The sequence below is a fragment of the Nuphar pumila genome, chromosome 6 (genome assembly GCF_984573655.1).
Source record: "Nuphar pumila chromosome 6, dmNupPumi1.hap1.1, whole genome shotgun sequence".
NCBI classification, from domain to species: Eukaryota; Viridiplantae; Streptophyta; class Magnoliopsida; order Nymphaeales; family Nymphaeaceae; genus Nuphar; species Nuphar pumila.
The window spans coordinates 11,138,922-11,157,969 of NC_143254.1; the positions used below are offsets into that span (position 1 = coordinate 11,138,922).

General features: G+C 37.0%; 1 protein-coding gene across 1 annotated transcript; it reads right to left on the bottom strand.

The window, feature by feature from the left end:
- Nucleotides 1–11,365: 11,365 nt before the first annotated feature.
- On the bottom strand, nt 11,366–15,745 carry LOC149833951 (uncharacterized). The gene is made up of 8 exons (XM_090009243.1): nt 15,504–15,745; nt 15,151–15,238; nt 14,790–14,875; nt 14,107–14,185; nt 13,965–14,024; nt 12,042–12,163; nt 11,832–11,903; nt 11,366–11,737 (listed from the first exon to the last, which is right to left on the bottom strand). The coding sequence occupies exons 1-8, from the start codon at nt 15,743–15,745 to the stop codon at nt 11,635–11,637; spliced, it is 852 nt and encodes a 283-aa protein (XP_089865369.1). The 3' UTR covers nt 11,366–11,634.
- Between the last annotated feature and the right edge of the window lie 3,303 nt (nt 15,746–19,048).

A 19,048-nucleotide genomic window follows, 5' to 3' on the forward strand; every position in this document is an offset into this window, starting at 1 on the left:
AGTTTCTCCGTGTAAATATAAAAAAAAAGCTAGTTAGATTTGGAGTCAGTGCTTTTTCTTTTTTAGATAAATTAAAATCCAATTAGTTCATATGAGATTAGGGCAGATTTGGTAATGCTTATATTCGAGCTGAATCCATATTTAAAAAATATAATTTGATTTATGGAAATTTTAGAGCTCATGAGTGGTATTTTTTATACATGTCGCTAAAAACATGTTAAGCGAAGCCAAATTTATGACTTTTTTGCAAAAGATAAAATGCTAAGAATTGAGCTCATCTCATCTGGTAACAAGAGCAACTTGTGAAGTCACCAAGGTGATGGGACATTACAAGTTCGAAACCCACTGGAGGTGTCTTTTGTCGCAAGGTGTCGAGGCTAGGTATGATCTCCATCGGGCAAGGATAAAGGGGGGCTTCTTTTGATGGGAGGGTTTTTCCTATGTAAGCATATCCAAAGGCATCTTGATCAGCTAAGTGCTCGCCTAGGGATTTAAAGGGGTCGGATTTTGGTTAGGATGCAGGCATTATTGAATCCTCTAAATGGTCTAATTGGATATAGATTGAGGTGTAAACACATACTAAAGGGTCCAGGTCCAATTAGCTTAAATAGCTAAGTTAAGATGCATTTTAGATCCAATCAGATCCAAAAGTTGGACGGATTGAGATGTAAAATTCTAAACTGAATCTGGATCCAGGTACCAAGAGGATTTTTTTTTTCAACTTTATCTGATCAAAGAGGTTTGGATTGCCGGCTGCCTGACCCCAAGTCCGAACCATTTGCATCTATGGGTGGTCAATTCAAGGGCATATATGTCATTTTCTTATGCAAAGGCATCTTTTAAGGGCGGAAATATGTATTAGTTTAGGATGAAAGAGTATTAAATGTCTTTTAAACAATATAACAATTCCTTGGGATCACCAACCTAAATTTAAGGTGATATAATTTTTTGTTTCTCAAAGCATATCCATTGGAACTAGGGGTGGGGTGGACAACGGGCTGGTGGGCTGGGTGGCGAAGTGGGTCGAGCCAACCTGGCGCACTATGGCTTGATTTAGGCCTTGATCCATTAGCTACCAAGCCAAAACCCAACCCGTTATATACATGAGTTGTTCCAAGCTATCTAATTAATTTCTTATAGTAATATAAAAAATAAGAAATTAGCTGCCTGTATACTGCCTGGTAACTGTTATCATTACCTAATTAGTTATATCAATTTATGAAAATTAAAATATAATTAGTTGGGTAGAGTTGTTGATTATTACTATTTACCTAATTCATTGCATTAATTTTGTAGAAAATAAAAAGATAATCCCTTCATTCAACTTGATGATGTTCACAAGCTGCCCTTCTTGGACGAGCAGAACCCTTATCAACCCTCATCGGCAATTTGGCCATGATTTATAGAGTAATGGGTCAGTGCTAAACCGCGTGCTAAATTGGTTTTTGGGCTTTTTTATTTTATTTTTAAATTCTGACCATACAAATGTGATCAAATGGGCTTTTATAAAGTTTGAAAAAAATCAATGGTCCAAAATCTTTGTAAATTTTTTAGGCTCCAAACATCATTTTTTTCATCCAAAACACATGATCCAGGTGTGGATTCTTAGTAAATCGACCATGCCCAACACATTTATAGGTCCGGAACTGCATAAAAAACCATTTAGCACATGGTTTAGCAACAAATGGGTTTAACACGGACTCATTTTTTATGATTTATAATGCCAGAAACAAAAAAAAAACGAATTGTATTCATCTTTTTGAAACGATAGATGAATAATCCCCTAAGCACTGATATCCAAGGCTTAGTGTGCTAATGATTGACATCAAACATTGTTAGCATCTCGCACACTTTTGTGTACATTCCAGTTTAGTGGGTAAGATAAATTTGGCCCCTCAAACTAATAAAAGTCCCTTTTTACCAAAATAATTTAATTTGGTATTTCTAGTCTTCATATATGCTTTAGTTACTTTTTGTTAGTCAAACCTAAAATTAAAAAAGAAAAAGAAAAATCCTCTTTTAACTATCTATAGGGGTGGCAATCGGGTCGGGTTGGCGTGTCAGCATACCTCAACCCGAACCCGACCCGTTTATTAAACGGGTCGGCTGTGGCAAACACGAACCCGACCCGTTTAATAAACGGGTAACCCGACACGACCCGCCAACCCATTTAATAAATGGGTTGGGTCGGGTAAACGGGTTTTCAGGTTCACGGGTCAGGTTGGCGGGTTGACGGATCGGGTTGGCAGGTAGGCAGGTTGGCGGGTCGGGTTGACGGGTCGGGTTGGCGGGTTGACCCACCCGCCTAACCCGTTTATTAAACGGGTCAGCCGGGTTGGCGGGTTGGCATACCCCCAACCCGAACTGTTTAATAAACGGGTTACGCGGGTCGACCCGTTTATTAAACGGGTTGGCTTAAGCCCAACCCGAACCCGCCTAAGAGGCGGGTTGGCGGGTCGTGTCAGAAATTGCCACCCCTAACTATCTATCCCAAGGGTCACCTTCAATCCTACTCATAATCACCATTGCTCTCTCTCTCTCTCTCTCATACAGACACACAAACTATTGGGTTAATTGAAGTTTGAACCTCTTTTATATCATTGTTAGGAGTATTCAATTGATTGAAATGACCAAAAAACTTCTTCAAAAATAGTAGCATTATTGAAAATTTATACTAATTTCGAGAGTGATTAAGTTTTTTATTTAAAAAATAATGTCAATTTTTCAAAAAGTTATAAAATGAATCTTTGTAATTTGAATTTAGAACATGTAAATGACAATTTTACCTTAAAAGTGACTATTTTCAAAATGTCATTGCATTTAAAGGTGTATTATTCATTTCATTCAGTTAATATTGATAACATTAATACATTAATCAAAACATAAATGTAAAGGATTTAAAGCTGTTTCTTTAAAAAAAAAAAGGATTTAAAGCTGCTAATGTCTTGAAGTATAAAAATCATGACCCCATCATTAACACCAAAACGCTATCAAATTCAGCACCATATCATCTAGGAAGTTTATATACTAACCTAATAGCTTGAACAAGTCAAACACTCACAGCTAGGTATGTCAACAGGTGGGATTTGGTTCGGACCCAGGTGGAACCAGACCCAAACCTGATTTGAGATATTGGTACTGGGTCTAAACCCGAGTCCAATTGAACCCACCATAAGTGAAACCATACCCAAATCCTATAAGGATTACATGAACCAGACCCGAAAAATACCCGGTAATTAAAATAATATTTTTAATCATTTTTACATTGAAAATTTGTGGATCTTAGTCTGAACTCAGGTTGGGCCGGGTCTAACCTGAAATTTCACAAACCATACATGGCTCCATATATTAATCGGGCCATTTGGGTCCTACCCGGATTGTAATCGGACCTTCTTATTTATCACCAAACCCTGAGCCTGTAAGGTTTGGTACTGGTCCGAGTCAAACCCGACCCATTGACACCCCTACTCACAGCACATGCAAGCATTTTTCTAAAAGTGAATGCATGTGTTAGCATAGAATGAAAGCAAGCGTGTTTAATGTCTTCCAACTAATGGACTAATTCATTTGGACCGGTACCTTCGTTGATATGGATTTTTATTTACCAAAGCATGTCCTTTAGCCAAGTAGACAAAACAAGGGCCTTTTCTAAACTGATAATGAAGGCAAAAAAAAAAGTGATATATGCAAAGACCCGAGAGGTTTGGTAGGGCACATTGTACAGTTAGTTGGTGTTGGTGAGAAGCAGTCTTAGTCAAACACAAAGTAACCAATCTCTACCAAACCAAGATGTTGTTGAGCTAAAAGCATTGATCTTTCTTCACTTTTCACCAGCTTGCTTTATTTTATGATGTTGGGACCCACTCATCTTGTCATTCATGCCCTTTTTCATAAATATGCCCCCACATTGTTAATGGAACACAGACAATTTTGCTGAGAGAGAGAGAGATGTAAATTTATTAATCAAAATTCCAGTTGGATGAGAGAAACATAACCTAGAGAGATGGTCACTTTGTAGGTTTTGGTTAATCAAAATTCCAGCTGGATGATTGAAGCATTCTAAATTGGGGTGACTCTCTTTGGTCACCATGTTGATTAGTTAGGGTTTAGTACTTGTTCAAGTCAAAAAAACAACAATGTATCGGGTTGGCAGGTTGGTGGGTTAGAATACCTCAACACGATCATGACTTGTTTATTAAACGGGTCGGATGTGGCAAACACGAACACAACCCATTTATTAAACGGGTAACCCGTCACGACATGGTTATCCAATTAATAAATGAGTCGGGTCGACACGACACAATTACACAACACGGTGATCCGTTTATTAAACGGGTCAACCCGATAACATAGACATGATAACCGCACAGGCGCACACCACCAATGGAGAGGAGAGGTCTCGGGCTCTCGGCTGCAGCTGAGTAGGAAGGAGTTAGGTGGGTGACTAAAGTGTAAAGTTAGGAGTTAGGGTTAGATAAGTTTTTATATATATATATATATATATATATATATATATATATATATATATATATAAACGGGTTGCGGGTTGACGGGTTTGTATAAACGGGTTGACCCGCCCACCTAACCCGTTTATTAAACGGGTTGGCGGGTTGACATACCCCTAACACAAACACGACCCGTTTAATAAACAGGTTAGGCGGGTCGACCCGTTTACGATACGAACCCGTTTAAGCCAAACCATAACCCGGCTAAGAAGCGGGTTGGCGGGTCAGGTCAGATTTTGCCACCCCTACTTAGAGTGTAGTTTTAGCCAGACGGTAATTAGTTGTATTTTATTGTAGTCAAACTCGGCGATTCATCATTCCACCATGCTCTCGTACTCTCTTGTTGTTTGGGAGCAGCCGAACAATGCATTGAAAATAGTGTTGGCGGCCAACACCACATTTCAACACCATTCACGGCTCTAGATGTTTTTTGACAACTCCATCTCTCAGCATCACGCATCAGCAAAACAATATATGGCAACACACTGAAACCGTGTTTTCATCCCATCCCAAGGCTCCCAAACATTGCCTTAAAGTCTCGCCCACAAAGATACTATAAAACCATAGAAGAGATTTTTTCTTTTTGTAATAGACAAGGTAGGGTCAAGGAAACCAGCTGGGTGGTCTATCCTTACAAATCTTAGGTGAATTCATGTGCATCGAATCTTATTTAAGCATTGAGCAACAGTCTCTGAACCTTCCATCTGTCTGGTGATTAACAAGTATAGGTTATTAATTAATATAGATAAACCGATAAATACTAAAAGGTTGTATAACCAGGTTAGTATGAAAAGACAAGATATTACCAACGAGGGCTTCTCTTATCTGGTAGGAGCAGCTAGTGCACGTCACCAAGTTGGAATCCCAATGGTATCATTGTATAACTGTTAGGGGTCTGACTAATCCCAGCTTGCCTTTAAAAAACAATGAAAAGACAAGATATTGATGATGAATTCCTCGAAAAAAAAAAAGGATATTGATGATGATGGAAATCAGACAAGTTATCTCACTCGGCTACCTCCCTCTTTCAATGAAAAAAGGTATATCCTATTTTTTCTTTTTTTATCTTTTCTTTGGTTCTTTGCATATATTAAGTGTTGGTTTTTTATGCATGCATAAATGGCAGTTAGATCATCAATTTAAAACTCTAACGAAATATTTGAAGTTTTTTAGAACTAAGGGTTAGTGAAAACTAAGAACAAAGTTTATATTAAAGTCGATATAAAATGTTAAAAGTGATCGAATTAATTAGTTATGATTTATCTCAATTTGCCAATTAATCACAATTTTGCTGAAATTTTAAGCAGCCAAGGTGCAATTTTTACAGAAATTTATTTAATGTAGTTCAATATTTTTAAAAATGATTTTGGAATCTATAATTTTTGTGCTAACTTTTTTAATTGTTAGGACATGTATAACAATTTTTGTGTTGATTAATCGTAGCATTTTTATTTTACCAATTAATCACGATTTGCCAAGAAAACCAAACTCAGAGGTTAACTAATTTTTTTGGGTGATTAATCACGATTTGCCAATGAAAACGAGCCTCGAGTAATTGTCCATAATAAGTTTGGCCACTATATATGGTTGTATTAAAACTAACTTGACTGCCAAACTTTAGTCAATTAAATTTGAAACTCGATTGTTCTTCTATCTCCTTTGTGAGTATATTTATGTATCACATTAACTTCAATGTTTCCATGACGAAATAAAAGGAAAAAAAAAAGACAGTGTCTTCTAATAACTAAGTTCTTAATAAGTGATCGGCCATAAATTATGATTATAAGTTCTAGGGTTTGGTAGTGAAAGGATTTGGTATAGAGGATACTGCAACTTAATGGTGCATTGTGAAGATTGTGGTCTTCCAAAATCAAATGTTATACTTGTCTTGTAATTAGGTGTTGTGGGTATTTTAGTAATCGTGTCATGTGTAGAGATTTTAAGGGCAATATTGGTATTTGCATAATGTTATATGAGGGTCATAGACATGAGGGAAAAAAATTAATATGTGGTGGTTATGTAAGTTAGCCGTGCATGTAGCAGGTAGTCTTAATACATGTCGAGGGTCAAATAATGGTACATGTGTCAAGTGTGGAGTCATTGTGAATCTTGTGACGGTGGTATGTAAAATATAGTTCATGTGGAGGTTATATGAATTATAAGTTATAGGAGTTGTGCATGCATTTAGAGGTTATAGTGGTGCATGTCATTAGTAAGTTAAAAGGAAGGCCAAAAGTCATCATATGTGCATGAGATGTGCACAGAAAGGGCGACCACCACTATATATTCTTATGGGTTATGTGATTTTCAATGTGTCAAAATTACTATCAAATAAAGTAACGTTCTTAAGTATTTTTTTCTCACTTGAACTTCCTTTTTTGGGAGTGTGAGGGTCTCTCTATTTTATGTTGAGATTAGGGATGGCAGTGGACTCGGACCCGGACCCGGGCGGGGTGGGGGCAGGGGACAAGGTCTTCAGCCCCGCCCCATCTCAAAATCCTGCCCGTCATCGCCTTCTCTATCCCCCCATGGGTTTTGATTTTAACCTCCATCCCCGTTTTATGTCCTCCATCCCCTATCCAAACGGGGCGAGGCGGGGTTTCATTTTCCCCCGGTCCACTTCCATCCCTAGTCAAGATGCTAAATAGGAAATTCTACTTGGTTACAATTGAAAAATATGATGCTTTATTTCTGAACAACCAAAGTAGGGATGTACATAGATGGATTGTGGCCAATACCATATTTGATGAATGGGATATTAGCTAAACGGATTCGAATTTGAAAGGTGACAAACTCATACCAGATTCACTTTTTTACATGTAAACAGATTCAGTTGTATTTGGATATTTGTCAAATTCTGATAATTCTTGAATTTGATAACAAAAAATCAAAACAATATCGGAAGCTGAATATAATCAGATTAGGGCTGGTAAACGAGTTGAATGAGACGAGCTTGAAATATTTAAGTTTGTCTCATTCTTGTACCCAGCCAACTCAAGTTCAAGCTCATAATGAGCCTGAGTTAAACGAGCCAAGTTAGAGCTGGCTTTCTTATAGAAAAAATACATTGGTTTAGAGATGGAAGAAATAAGATTACAAAAAAATACATGTAAAATATATCTAAATATATTTTTTAATACATAACGAGCTTATACAAGTTGAGCCGAGCTTCATATTCAGCTTGTTGAGCTTATTTTATAAGTTTGAATGAGCTCTTTAGGAGCCGAACATGAGCCAAGCTAAGGGGGGCTTGGCTTATTTTTTAGCGCTAAATCACATATTTTTTTGGCTTACCAAATGCAACTCCAATTCTGTTAGATATTGGATAAAATCCAGATCATTGGCATCCCTAAACCAAAGTCAAATGTCCTCTTTTGCAATTTCCTCCGACAATCATAGGTAGCATGTCTGCATCAGATTGTAATCTCGCTGACTATGTGCCAACGGAGGCTAGCTTGACTGGTAGGAGCAGCTAGTTTCTGTCACCTTGTGTTGGGACGTTGCAGGTTCAAAACCCAATGGTATAGTTGTATAACCGGTAGGGGTCTACCTAATCCCAGCTTGCCTTTCAAAAAAAACAAAATCTCTCCCACAAGGAAGGCTTATCTTGGAAGGATGGGATCTTGTAACTAGTCTGCAATTTTTAATATCATGGATGGGGCCTAGTTTTCTTTTTTTTTAAGGCAAGCTGGGTTAGGCAGACCCTTACCAGTTATACAACGATACCATTGGGATTTGAACTTGCAATATCCCAACACAAGGTGACGTGCACTAGCTGCTCCAACTAGACAATCGGAGTCCCCGAGGGGGACTAATTCCTTAGCTATGTTTGTTTAAAAAAAAATGATGTTACATTTATCTGCAGAAAGCTCATCCGGGGTTTACCTTGCAGGGGGTGTTAGGTGTAAGAAGTAGAGGTGAGGGAATTCAAATGAAGAAAAACGTGGGTTGTTTTCCTTTTGGAAAAAGGTTGGAATTGATGATGTGGAATAGTCCCATATTGAAGGAGTTTGAGTTTGTTGTGGGCCTTATAACCTACATGTAAACTCTTACACTTGTTCTTAATAACAAGAGAATGGGATGACTACTACACACACGCCCGCCTACTGTGTTGAGCTGAGCCGGGCCGGTACGGATATGGGTAATTGGCCCTTTAGGGCCATATCCAATCAAGACCAAAGTATTTTTTTGCCCAAAGTTTCTGTGATTATTTGAATTCATTAATGGGTTATGAGAAATGATAACGGGTCATAACTCCTCTGAATCCGTTAATGGGTCTTGTCTCTTCAGATTCCGTTAACGGATCTCGACTCTTCAGAGTCCGTTAACGGGTATCGGTGCCTCAGATTCTGTAATGGGTCCCTTCCACGTTTTGTAATCGTTCGTGGGTTATAAAACGTGGTTAGGGCTAGGGTTACGAGTATGCTATAACATAGAATTCTGAGAAAGAAAGACTGTGTTTTCTCTCTCCCTGTTGCTCTCGCTCTCTCTCTTGAGTTTTCCCTTAAGGAGTTTTCTGTAACATCGGTTCGTAGAGGTTGTTTTTGAAGAACGATCCGTCAGAGTGCACCGGTTCTGATCGTCGAGGCTATTGTAACCTGGGGGAAGGACGCCAGACCCTGTTTACATTGTACGTGGGGGTGAATCTTCTCTAAGGAGAGTACTTCCGTACGCCTTAGTCATTTACATAATATTAACATGTTTTGGTTGTTTTTATTGTGTTCTATGCAACTGTTTCGTGATTCGCTTTTGTCTGGATTTTGGTATGATGCGAAAACCGACATGTTTGCTCCCTGTTCTTGTTTAGATCAACTGTTTATCATGATTTCTATGTTGATTTATTTCTTGATTTATATCATGCTATTGATTGTGAAACTGCATGATCTAAAAAATGATCCAACAGGAGGTTGGCCTATTAAGTGAACCGATTTTTAGCTAAGGTTCCTCATTATTCAAAAAAAAAGTTATCTGCAGATTGAGAGATATGTACATACCCATGCACACGGTGGTGATGATGGTGAACCCAACTTTTAAAATTAGAGATACGTACACATATTATGGGTAACGTAGGAGACATTCTATTTTTCCTCCGAGATCTTTAGAATTACCATTGCTTAGCTTTCAATTCACTTCTGACCATCAAATGAAATGTGAATAACCCATCCTCCTCTCTTTGAAATAAGGGGTGCTTCCGGTTCTATTCATGCTTCAAACAATTTTGTCTTCTTCATATTATCATATATCTAGAGTCAATAATTTCGTATGAGAAACCACTGAACTCAATCAGGTACGACCATTATTCTTAAGTTTTTTGTTGAGATCTATCCCATAGAGGTACTTAAACTGGATCAGTGATCAATTTCTAGGTTTTGTCGTAAACCTAATTTGTTACTTAAAGTAAAAAAAAAAGAAGCAAAATCTTGGCAGCCAAAAATTCATGAAAAAATGTTTTTTTCTTTTGTAAATCTCACATTTTTTGGCAAAATCTAGGCAATAAAAAATATGTAAAAAACACATGATTTTCTACTATGAATAGGATATTAAAACATAAATATCACGTTGATATTTATATTTTTGAAGAAAAAATCGTGAAACTTGGATGTTTTAGACTTTCAAGTAAGTTCTTGCGATATTTTTATAAATCTCGCAAGATTTGTCACAATGTTCGAGATTAGTTTTTTGCTTTTATTAGATTGATAAGGATATGTTTCTTGCTTAATGTTTTGGGAGAAGAATCATAACATGATGACTATGACAATAGCACTCTTTGGTTAAGAATTTGTGGTGAGTTGGTGCGTTGATTTTGCACATCAATAAGCCCCTACTCTCCATTTAGGACAAGAGCGTGGCTAGCATCTATAACAATGTCTTAAACACGCGGCCCTTCGTATTAGCGTTGGCAGCCCTAAGACACGGTTAAATGGCAGGGTCTAAACAGATTTAGAGTGGGTTTAAGAGAGGAAAGTGGAGGGAAGCCTAAATGTCGGTTGGTCAAATACAAAAAAATTTAAATTTCAACTCCTAGTAAGAGGTATTTACAACTCCTTGAATCACAAGGATTCGAGCGGGTTCCTAAATTTTCGATGGTTCAAAATTTTTACCGCATTTTACCTCAGTAAATCATATATTCACATATTTTACCTCATTATTAACTGCAATAATGTGCACTTAAGAGGCTATCAATTAAGAAATATTAGTGAAAGTTCTCTTTTTCTTGATGTTTTCTCTAAGGTTGAGTACTTGTTTTCTTGATCAAGGGTTACTCTCTCTCTCTCTCCAATTTCTTGATACATGAGTTGGACCCCATCATATCTTCTTTTTTAGAGAGGTAAGTGAACAGTATTCTTAAATGTGCATGGGAAGGCCAAATTCCCCCAAGTCAGTCTCCACAATCTCACAGCCCTCCCGGAAGAGAGCAGATCAGGTCATATTGTATATAATCGATCGTTGGTTATAATTCCCACCGCATATCTCACTCGAGAACCATGTATTTCACTTGAGATCTATGAAATTACTGATTATGGCCCACGCACACCCCGTCAAGTGAGATGTGCGCTGGGAAGTGAGTATACCCAACAAATTGGTCACACATTATGATTTGCTTTCCTCCTCCAAGTGCCTTCTACTGAACATAGCTCTAGAATCAACCTTCCCATGGTCTCCCTGTGCCCCATTGACTGCTCCTAAGAGAGCCTAAATTTTCTTGGAGTGATGGAAAGTCGGTGACGCATGTAGAATAGAATTTTGGTTTGACGCATGGGCCCATGGAAAAAGGAAAAAAAACGTTTAACAGAGAATTTGCTTTCTTCTTGGAAAAAGAATATTGGTTTGATAGACGATCCATTTATCAAAGGCACGCATTTTATACACTGCTAAAATTTTCCAGACACTTACATATGTAAACTAAAACATCACATACAATCTCTGAAACGACCACCATGTAAACAACACTGGCCGGCCCCTGAATGCCCTTCTCTTCCTCTACTGCGAACTGTTGTCAGGATCTAAACGTTCCAAACAAAGTCCTACACAGTGGCATGTATCGAAGTTGACACAGAGGAAGTGTGACCCATCAAATTGGCTTTCTCCTAGTGACAGTTACTCGTTTACACCAACCAACAATAGGTCCTCAAATCTTGAAATACTTGTACCCGTATTCAGAATCTGTCATGCCTTCCTCCCAATCACCTATTCGTCGGCCACCAAAAACCACTTGTTGGATTCCTTGATACCTGTAAAAACAGTCACAAAAAAATGAAATGAGAGAGAAAAAAGGACTTTGATAGCTTAAAAAGCATAATTGATAATGGGCAAGGAAGTTCCTACTCTGAGCTCAACACAGTTAAGCAATTGAGCAGAACATCAACTGCAAAGTAGTCGGATGTTCCAAGATCAACCCTGTAAGTAAAAGTTAACACTAATGCACGAATGAGCTGAAGCCCTTAATGTGCAAAAGCAAGTATGCATTATAGAATGCAAACTAATCTGTACTCTGTAGCATCAGTATCCTACACACAAAAAGAAGGAAAATTTTACCAAACTCGACCCCAGTTATCTTGAAATTCAACAACACTGATATCATGTAATGATGATGGCATTGCAGTAGCTCCTTTATCCTCATAGTAGATTGGATCATAGTCCATCGATGAATTCGCTAACTGGAGATGAGAAGACAGCTATTAGAAGCATGAATTTGATCACAAATTTGCAAAAAAAAAACATTGTTGAAGATACAAAAGAACAAAACGAAGTCCCAAGCCAGACTGATTGAGCAGGCAAAAAGGCAACCAATAAGTCACCAACATAACAAGCCTTGGCAAATTTTTTCTGTTTCTAGATCCTTCCAGAGAGGATATGCTTGAGATGTTACTGCAAATTCAGTAACTTAGGAAGATCTTTCTGCAAATATATCAAATTCTTTAAAAAGAAATTGCTTGGTCTGAAAAAAGGAGGTGGGGGTGACAAATTCACTATCTCATCAAAGAAAGCCCTGTTTGCTCTTTAATGTAGACCAAAGATTGTAATGAAAAGAGGCGGAAGCACCAATAGAGCAAAAAGCACTCTTTAAGAGTGACCACTAGAGCCAAGAGCACAAACACCAAAAGTGCACACACAAAACTCTCAAAAGTAGAAAATGACTTAAAGTCATAAGTTGGATATTATTGAAGAAAGGAAAAGAAGGGTGAAAACCCAATACATTTACAAGGGGGAGCCTCCTCTATATATAGAGGAGGAGAGCCAAAGGAGGACCATAAAGGGGGCTCCCTTCTAGTCGTTGGGAGCCCCAACGGTCATAAATATGACTATTGGGGCCCCAACGACTAGATAGGTGGGGCCCCTTATGGTCCTTTAAAAGTAAAACTGGAAAAATAAAAAGAAGAAAAAGAAAGAAAAAAGAAAAAAAGCAAAAAAGAAAAAATACATGTGGATTTACCAAAACACCCCTATCGGGTTTTTGGTTTGTACAGAAAAAGAAAAAGAGATATATTATGTATATATACATATATATATATATATACGAATGTATATATATAAGTATATGTATATGTATATATATATTTATATATACATAATTTAACAAAGATATGACTCCCAAATTATCCAAGTATGAAATGCCTATGAGCTTATTCCAATTTCAACCACTACAAATCTATGACGACACAAAAAGTGTTGAAATGTAGAAAAATAGCAGTGGTTCAAAGATGTGTCCCTGATACATGGAAAATTTTGAATCTTCAAGAATACACAACTTTGTCCTGAAAGTTTGAAGTGTTAGATTGATTTGACTGAATGAATTAAAATGCTAATGTTGAACTTCATAATTCTTTGGCTGTTATCTGCCTAGAGGCATCCAAAGGCCATATATTGTTGGCATCTTCATAGATATGTTTGCAATACCACTACTCTGTTGCAGTTCCTTGTGTAAGACTGCAATAGGTTTTCTTATCCATTACACCATCCAAAGCCAACCTGTTAATCTAGCAGTGCTTGAGGCGGATGCACACACTAGAGAACATTCAGAAGGAGAGAGAGTTTGTACAAAGAGAAGCCATTGACTTGAAAGTAAAACCATAAGCTTCAACAAACCATGCAAAGAACTAAAGCATGCAGCAATTTGTTCTTATTACCCTCAGTTTCTTGAATTCTGCACTTTTGACTTTTGAGTACCTACATGTTTCACACAGGGGAGCAATAAAAGAAACCACAGGAGTTTTATCAAAATAGACCAACGATAACAGAAACTAATTATGCAGAATGATCCCAGATGGAATAAAAAAGTTATTCCAGGTACCCCTAAGTGATTACCTAAATAAAAGTAAGGAAATTCCTCTCTTTATACTTTCTTTGTTGAAATGATAGACAATCATAAAGTTCGCAATAGAAATATATGTTTGCTCTCAAAGTCAACACATACAACATAAGTGATATGTAAACGTTTAACAAAAGTAATGATTAAACCTGTAAATTTGAAGAATTGAAAGCTCCTAAACGTCCCATCACATACCATGATTGGATAACCTGCAAGCAACCGTCCATCGTTAAAGATAAATCTGATATTGAGTAGCTTCAAAGAAATTTGGAATAACAAGTAAATACTTACACTACCAATGAGGTCAACATCTCGATCTGAAGGAGCACCATATAGTTCAAACCATATATATGAATTAGTAGGGTTGAAGCTGCGAGTAGCCACATGTAAGTTAAGTGAGCCAAACCACTCTCTCGCTGATATAGTGGAAAAATAAGTAAAAAGGGAAAATTAAATGATGATATTATTGTAGAGATCTCATGATATTTTTTTGTTTATCTTTGTTTTGTGATTTAGCTAAGCATCTATTATCAATCCTAATTTTTCTATGTTTTAAAAACTTTTTAACCTTTGGTTTAACACTCGTGCAAAAAATATATTAGCAAAATCATTCTTTCATATCTTTTGTATCACTTTTTGTATTTTCTTTTAACAACTGGTGAGGTGTGTGTGCATGTGTCTCCTATGCATGTTTTACTAGCGTCCACCTTCTCCATGATTCAACTCATAAGTCATAACAAAACGTGCAAGCATATAATTCATCAACACCATTGTAATCACTCTGTTTGGCGCATATTTGCTAGTCATAAGAACACATTTTGTTTCACTTTTCTGTAAAGGTTACTTTCAAATGGTCCACCAATAAAATCTAGACTATCGCGTCAAGATCACACAAAAACTTTAAGAAAAGTTTCATATAAATCGCAATTTTGTAACAAGATAAAGAAAATTTAAGACAGAAGTTTTTATCTTACTCTCTAAAGCTCACTTTGAAAGCCAGAACAGAGCCTGTTTTCGCATTGCGAAAATCTCTTCCTTTCTTCCGAGCCCTTTCCTCAACCTGCTCCGTTACATCCACAACAACACCTTTGTTTCACATAATACATACGTTGAGCTGAAACAGCTAGCGTTGCAACTCCGAATTCCAGCATTTGGGTATGGTAGGATTCCCATCCCTAGGAGTTGCAACTCCTGCCCAAAGACCAACATCCTCTGCACTTACAGATTGCAACATCTCCATAAAAAAAAGATGCCCCGCAGTGCAACAATTTCTGGCTTCCCAACACCACGTTTCCAAACACCGACCAAAAAGAAAATAAGAAGGAAATTACTCACCCTTTTCCTCATTAAATCAGGATTCCCAATGCTATCGCCAAGGACCACCCGAAGTTCCACATCATGCTTGCAGGCGTCTTCAAGAATCCTATTTCATAAATCTCTCCTTTACTAAAAAAATCCAATTTCGAGAAAAAAGACGAAATTTTTAAGGGGTTCGTATGAGCCCATTTATCCAGAAAAGTGGGAGAAGTTGGGACATTTCATCAATTTAACCCACTTTCAGGATAGGTGGATGCATCCAAGCTCCCCAAGGAGGTAGAGAGAGAGAGAGAGAAGAAGAAGAAGAAGAAGAAGAAGAAGAAGAAGAAGAAGCCTATTGAATGGAAGGGTTTTTCTGGTTGAGAGATTACTTGGCCCAAGTTGGGTAGTTGTGGATTCGATCGTACTCCCTTTTCCTCTTCTCCTCCCTCACTTTGAGAAGACGCCTTCCTCTTGCTGTCGTTCCCGAGCCTTTTACCTCTCCTTGGTCGCCGTTTTCCAGCGATATAGTCGCCCGGATTCTGGTCGGAGAGACCCATAATTCCGATGGGGAAGACGGTCGGTGAAGGCGGGAAGCGAACGATATGGACGGAGGAGCGAAGGCAGATTGCATCTCTCTCTCTCTACCACTCCATGAGTGAATGCTGTGTTTAGCGTTGCAAAAAAACCCTCCTATCTTATCAGCTATCCATGTAGGCCTCCAAACCTTTTTTCTTATTACATTTCACCACCCGTTTTATTTGAATGTATTTATTACTTAGGGATGTCAACGGGTCGGATCTAGGCATTACCGAATCCGACTTAATCGGATCTGACTTAATTGGATTCAAAGTCCGGATGAAAAAAGATAAAACCAAATCCAGATTCAAGTAGTCTAAAACTTGATATTTACACTCAATCAGATTCAGATCTTAGTTCGATTTGGATTTTAATGTAAAAATTAATACCAAATCCGGATATGATGTTTAATCGAATCCCGATTTGGCTATTAAATTTGACTAAGTGGGTTGGATATCAGGTTACATCCAACCCGTTAACATCCAGGCTAAATGTATTTCGAGTGTTCCTGAAGTTTATAATTGCAAAATTTTTTTTGGGGTTCTTGATCAAACAAATCTACTTATGCTCTTTCATTAATGATCAAGGTTACCAACTATAAGAGGGTGGGAAACACATTTCTCTAAAACCATTTTCGAAAAAAAAAAACAGTGCATTTTTTAAATGTTTGAAAAATGCCAAAAAAATCATGAGAAATGTGTTTCCACACTATGGGAAATGTGCTTCCCATATTACAAGGAACGTGTTTCTCAAATATGAGAAACGCATTTCCCATGTGTTTCCCAAGTGTTACCTTTCCGTGGGGATACATGTTTTTCATATTTTTGTTTCAATAAGAATATCACTGGAAGTAATGAAAATAAGAATACAATTAATAGTGAATATTCTTGTTGAAACAAAAAAGAAATTTTGCATTATTTTATATCGCTTATATCCATTTATACTTTCATATTTGTATTATATATATATATATGATAACATTTCTGATATTTTGTGAGGTAACCAGCATTTTAAAAATATCATGAGATTTTTTTATAGAATAAGATTTAAATAGTGCAAGAGTGAGAATAGATGGGTAGATGTCCAATTGTAATACCAATTATAATAGTACATATGGAGTCTAGAAAGATAGATGGTAGAGATTGGACAATGGTTAAAAAAATGGCTGATGAGATTTCCGATACCCCGATACCCCCAGTTTTAAAATGGGTTGTGCAGCAATAAGTCTAGCTCACCTCATCGAAATCTAAGTTCAATCTTGTACGTCTAATGACTAGCCATGTTTGAGCTTACTTTTGAACCCACTTAATTAAATGTGCCAGATGTAAGGGGGAGTTTTGATTTGCAGACAATACGGGACAAAGACACTATGTTCTATCCAGTTTTGTTCTGATTGCATCTTGCAGGACGTGCTAGTAGGCAAACGGTGGATGTGGTGGACATGCGGAACACACATCTGCCACATTCCAAGAACAGTAATTTACCGTTTCAACCCCGACCTCTCCTTGTTCATCCAAATCCCTCCCTCTCTTCTCCTGGCCTCAACCTCGTCTCGTATTGGATGACTCTCACAGACGCAGGAATCCAACGATCGACAGTGGGAGAGGGGGATCGACAATATCTGTTTTGCCGCTGAAAAAACCATAAACTATTAATCTCTCTCTCATTTATCTCGTTTTCCTTTTTTTTCTCTTTTTTTTCTCTTTTTTTTCTCTTTTTTCCTCTCTTCCTCCCTCTTCTTAGTTTCTTTCTTTTTTTCTTTCTTTTTTTTTTTCTTCTTCTCAATAATAAGGGTTTTGAATTAGGGAATGGTTGGGGCTTTTTGAACTAAAGTTTGATTTGATTAGGGATTTTTATATTTTAAAATTTTATATCAATTTTTTTTAATTACATAAATTTTATATTATTTTGGTATTTGAATGCAATTCAATATTTGTATTAGGAACTAAAATCCATAATAAACATGTTCAAGCACTCATATGTATTGTAGGGTGGATCGGGTAATATGATCTGAAACAAAGTTATCTGACTCATTATCCATAGTATCCAAGTTGTCCGCACAAGGAATGCATATCCCTGTTGAATTGAAACAAATGCTAGACAAGTACAAGTGTTCTATGTTTTGGATGAAACATGTGTTGCAGTTTTGATGTTTTTGTCTAGCGTTTGTATTGACCATGTGAGAAAACTGTCACATTTGATTCATCATTGTGGACAACTTAGACACAATGCTTAAAATTTGTGTATTTTGATAAAAAAACTAAATTTATATTCTAAGTATAAAAATCAAAATTAGATTTAGCATGCATTCACTTAATAAATTGCTAAAATATGGATTAAAATATACTTATTAAATTATAAATAAGTAGATTAAAATACAAAACCCTTAAAATCTAAGGCATATAAAAAAATCAGATTTCATTCATTCAATAAATTCAAAATGAGGATTAAAATACAAAACCCTTGAAATCTAAAACATATTCAAAATAATTCTAATTTAGCATCATTCACTCAATAAATTACAAAAACAAGCACTAAAGTAATTTGAAGCATTTATCATCATTAACTCAATAAATTATAAAAATAGAGATTAAAATGCAAAAGCCTTAAAATTTGAATAATGTCCAAAAGAAAATTTTGTATTTAGCAAACCATAACCCTAAAATCGGGTAAGGGTTCACTCAACATTAAGGTGAGGACTATCGCTGGACTAGTCTCCTCTGGGTGTAGGAGACAGGTGAGAGGAGAGGAGAGTTGGGCATAACCCTTGACTCATTTCTTTTTTAATTGTTTTGCTCTGTCCTATCCCACGTTGTTTCGTGGGGAGGGGCGGAGCAGCAGGGTGCACTAGAAAAGCATTTGTGGGATAGTGCATCCACCTGTTAGCGTTGTCTTGCATTTAGGTGTGTGTGTGGGTCCCACTAATTGGGCTTCTATGAGGAAGAGGGGACAGAAAATCAAACATACTCTAAAAGCTCGATAATCTCATTTAGAACATTCAATTTGATACATCTATAGCATGTTAATAATCTTTTTGTTACAAGGACGCATGCTTAAAGCCATGTTTTAGAACCAAGAAAAAAAATCTCATAAAAAACAAAAATTTACATGTGATAACTCTCAATGAAAGTTTTCTCTTTCCTACAAGTTCCGCCTTCTAAATGTGCCATAACAATTAATAGGCTGCCCTATTAAACATGAGCTCAAGCTTGGCAGTTATGTGAAAGTTGAGTTAGTCATCCTAACTTGGATTGGGATCGAAAAGTGTGCAGCCCTAGTTGTACTTGTGCTTAAACTTTTTTCATACAAGTTAATGCTAGGACTAACAAAGAGTTGGGGTTATGGTACATTTTAATAT

Coding starts and splice junctions, on each gene's coding strand:
- LOC149833951 (XM_090009243.1), bottom strand. CDS start 15,745: ATGCAATCTGCCTTCGCTCCTCCGTCCATATCGTTCGCTTCCCGCCTT. Junction 12,164..13,964: donor TCAATTCTTCAAATTTACAG/GTTTAATCATTA, acceptor TCTCATCTCCAG/TTAGCGAATTCATCGATGGA. Junction 11,738..11,831: donor TTAACTGTGTTGAGCTCAGA/GTAGGAACTTCC, acceptor CTGTTTTTACAG/GTATCAAGGAATCCAACAAG.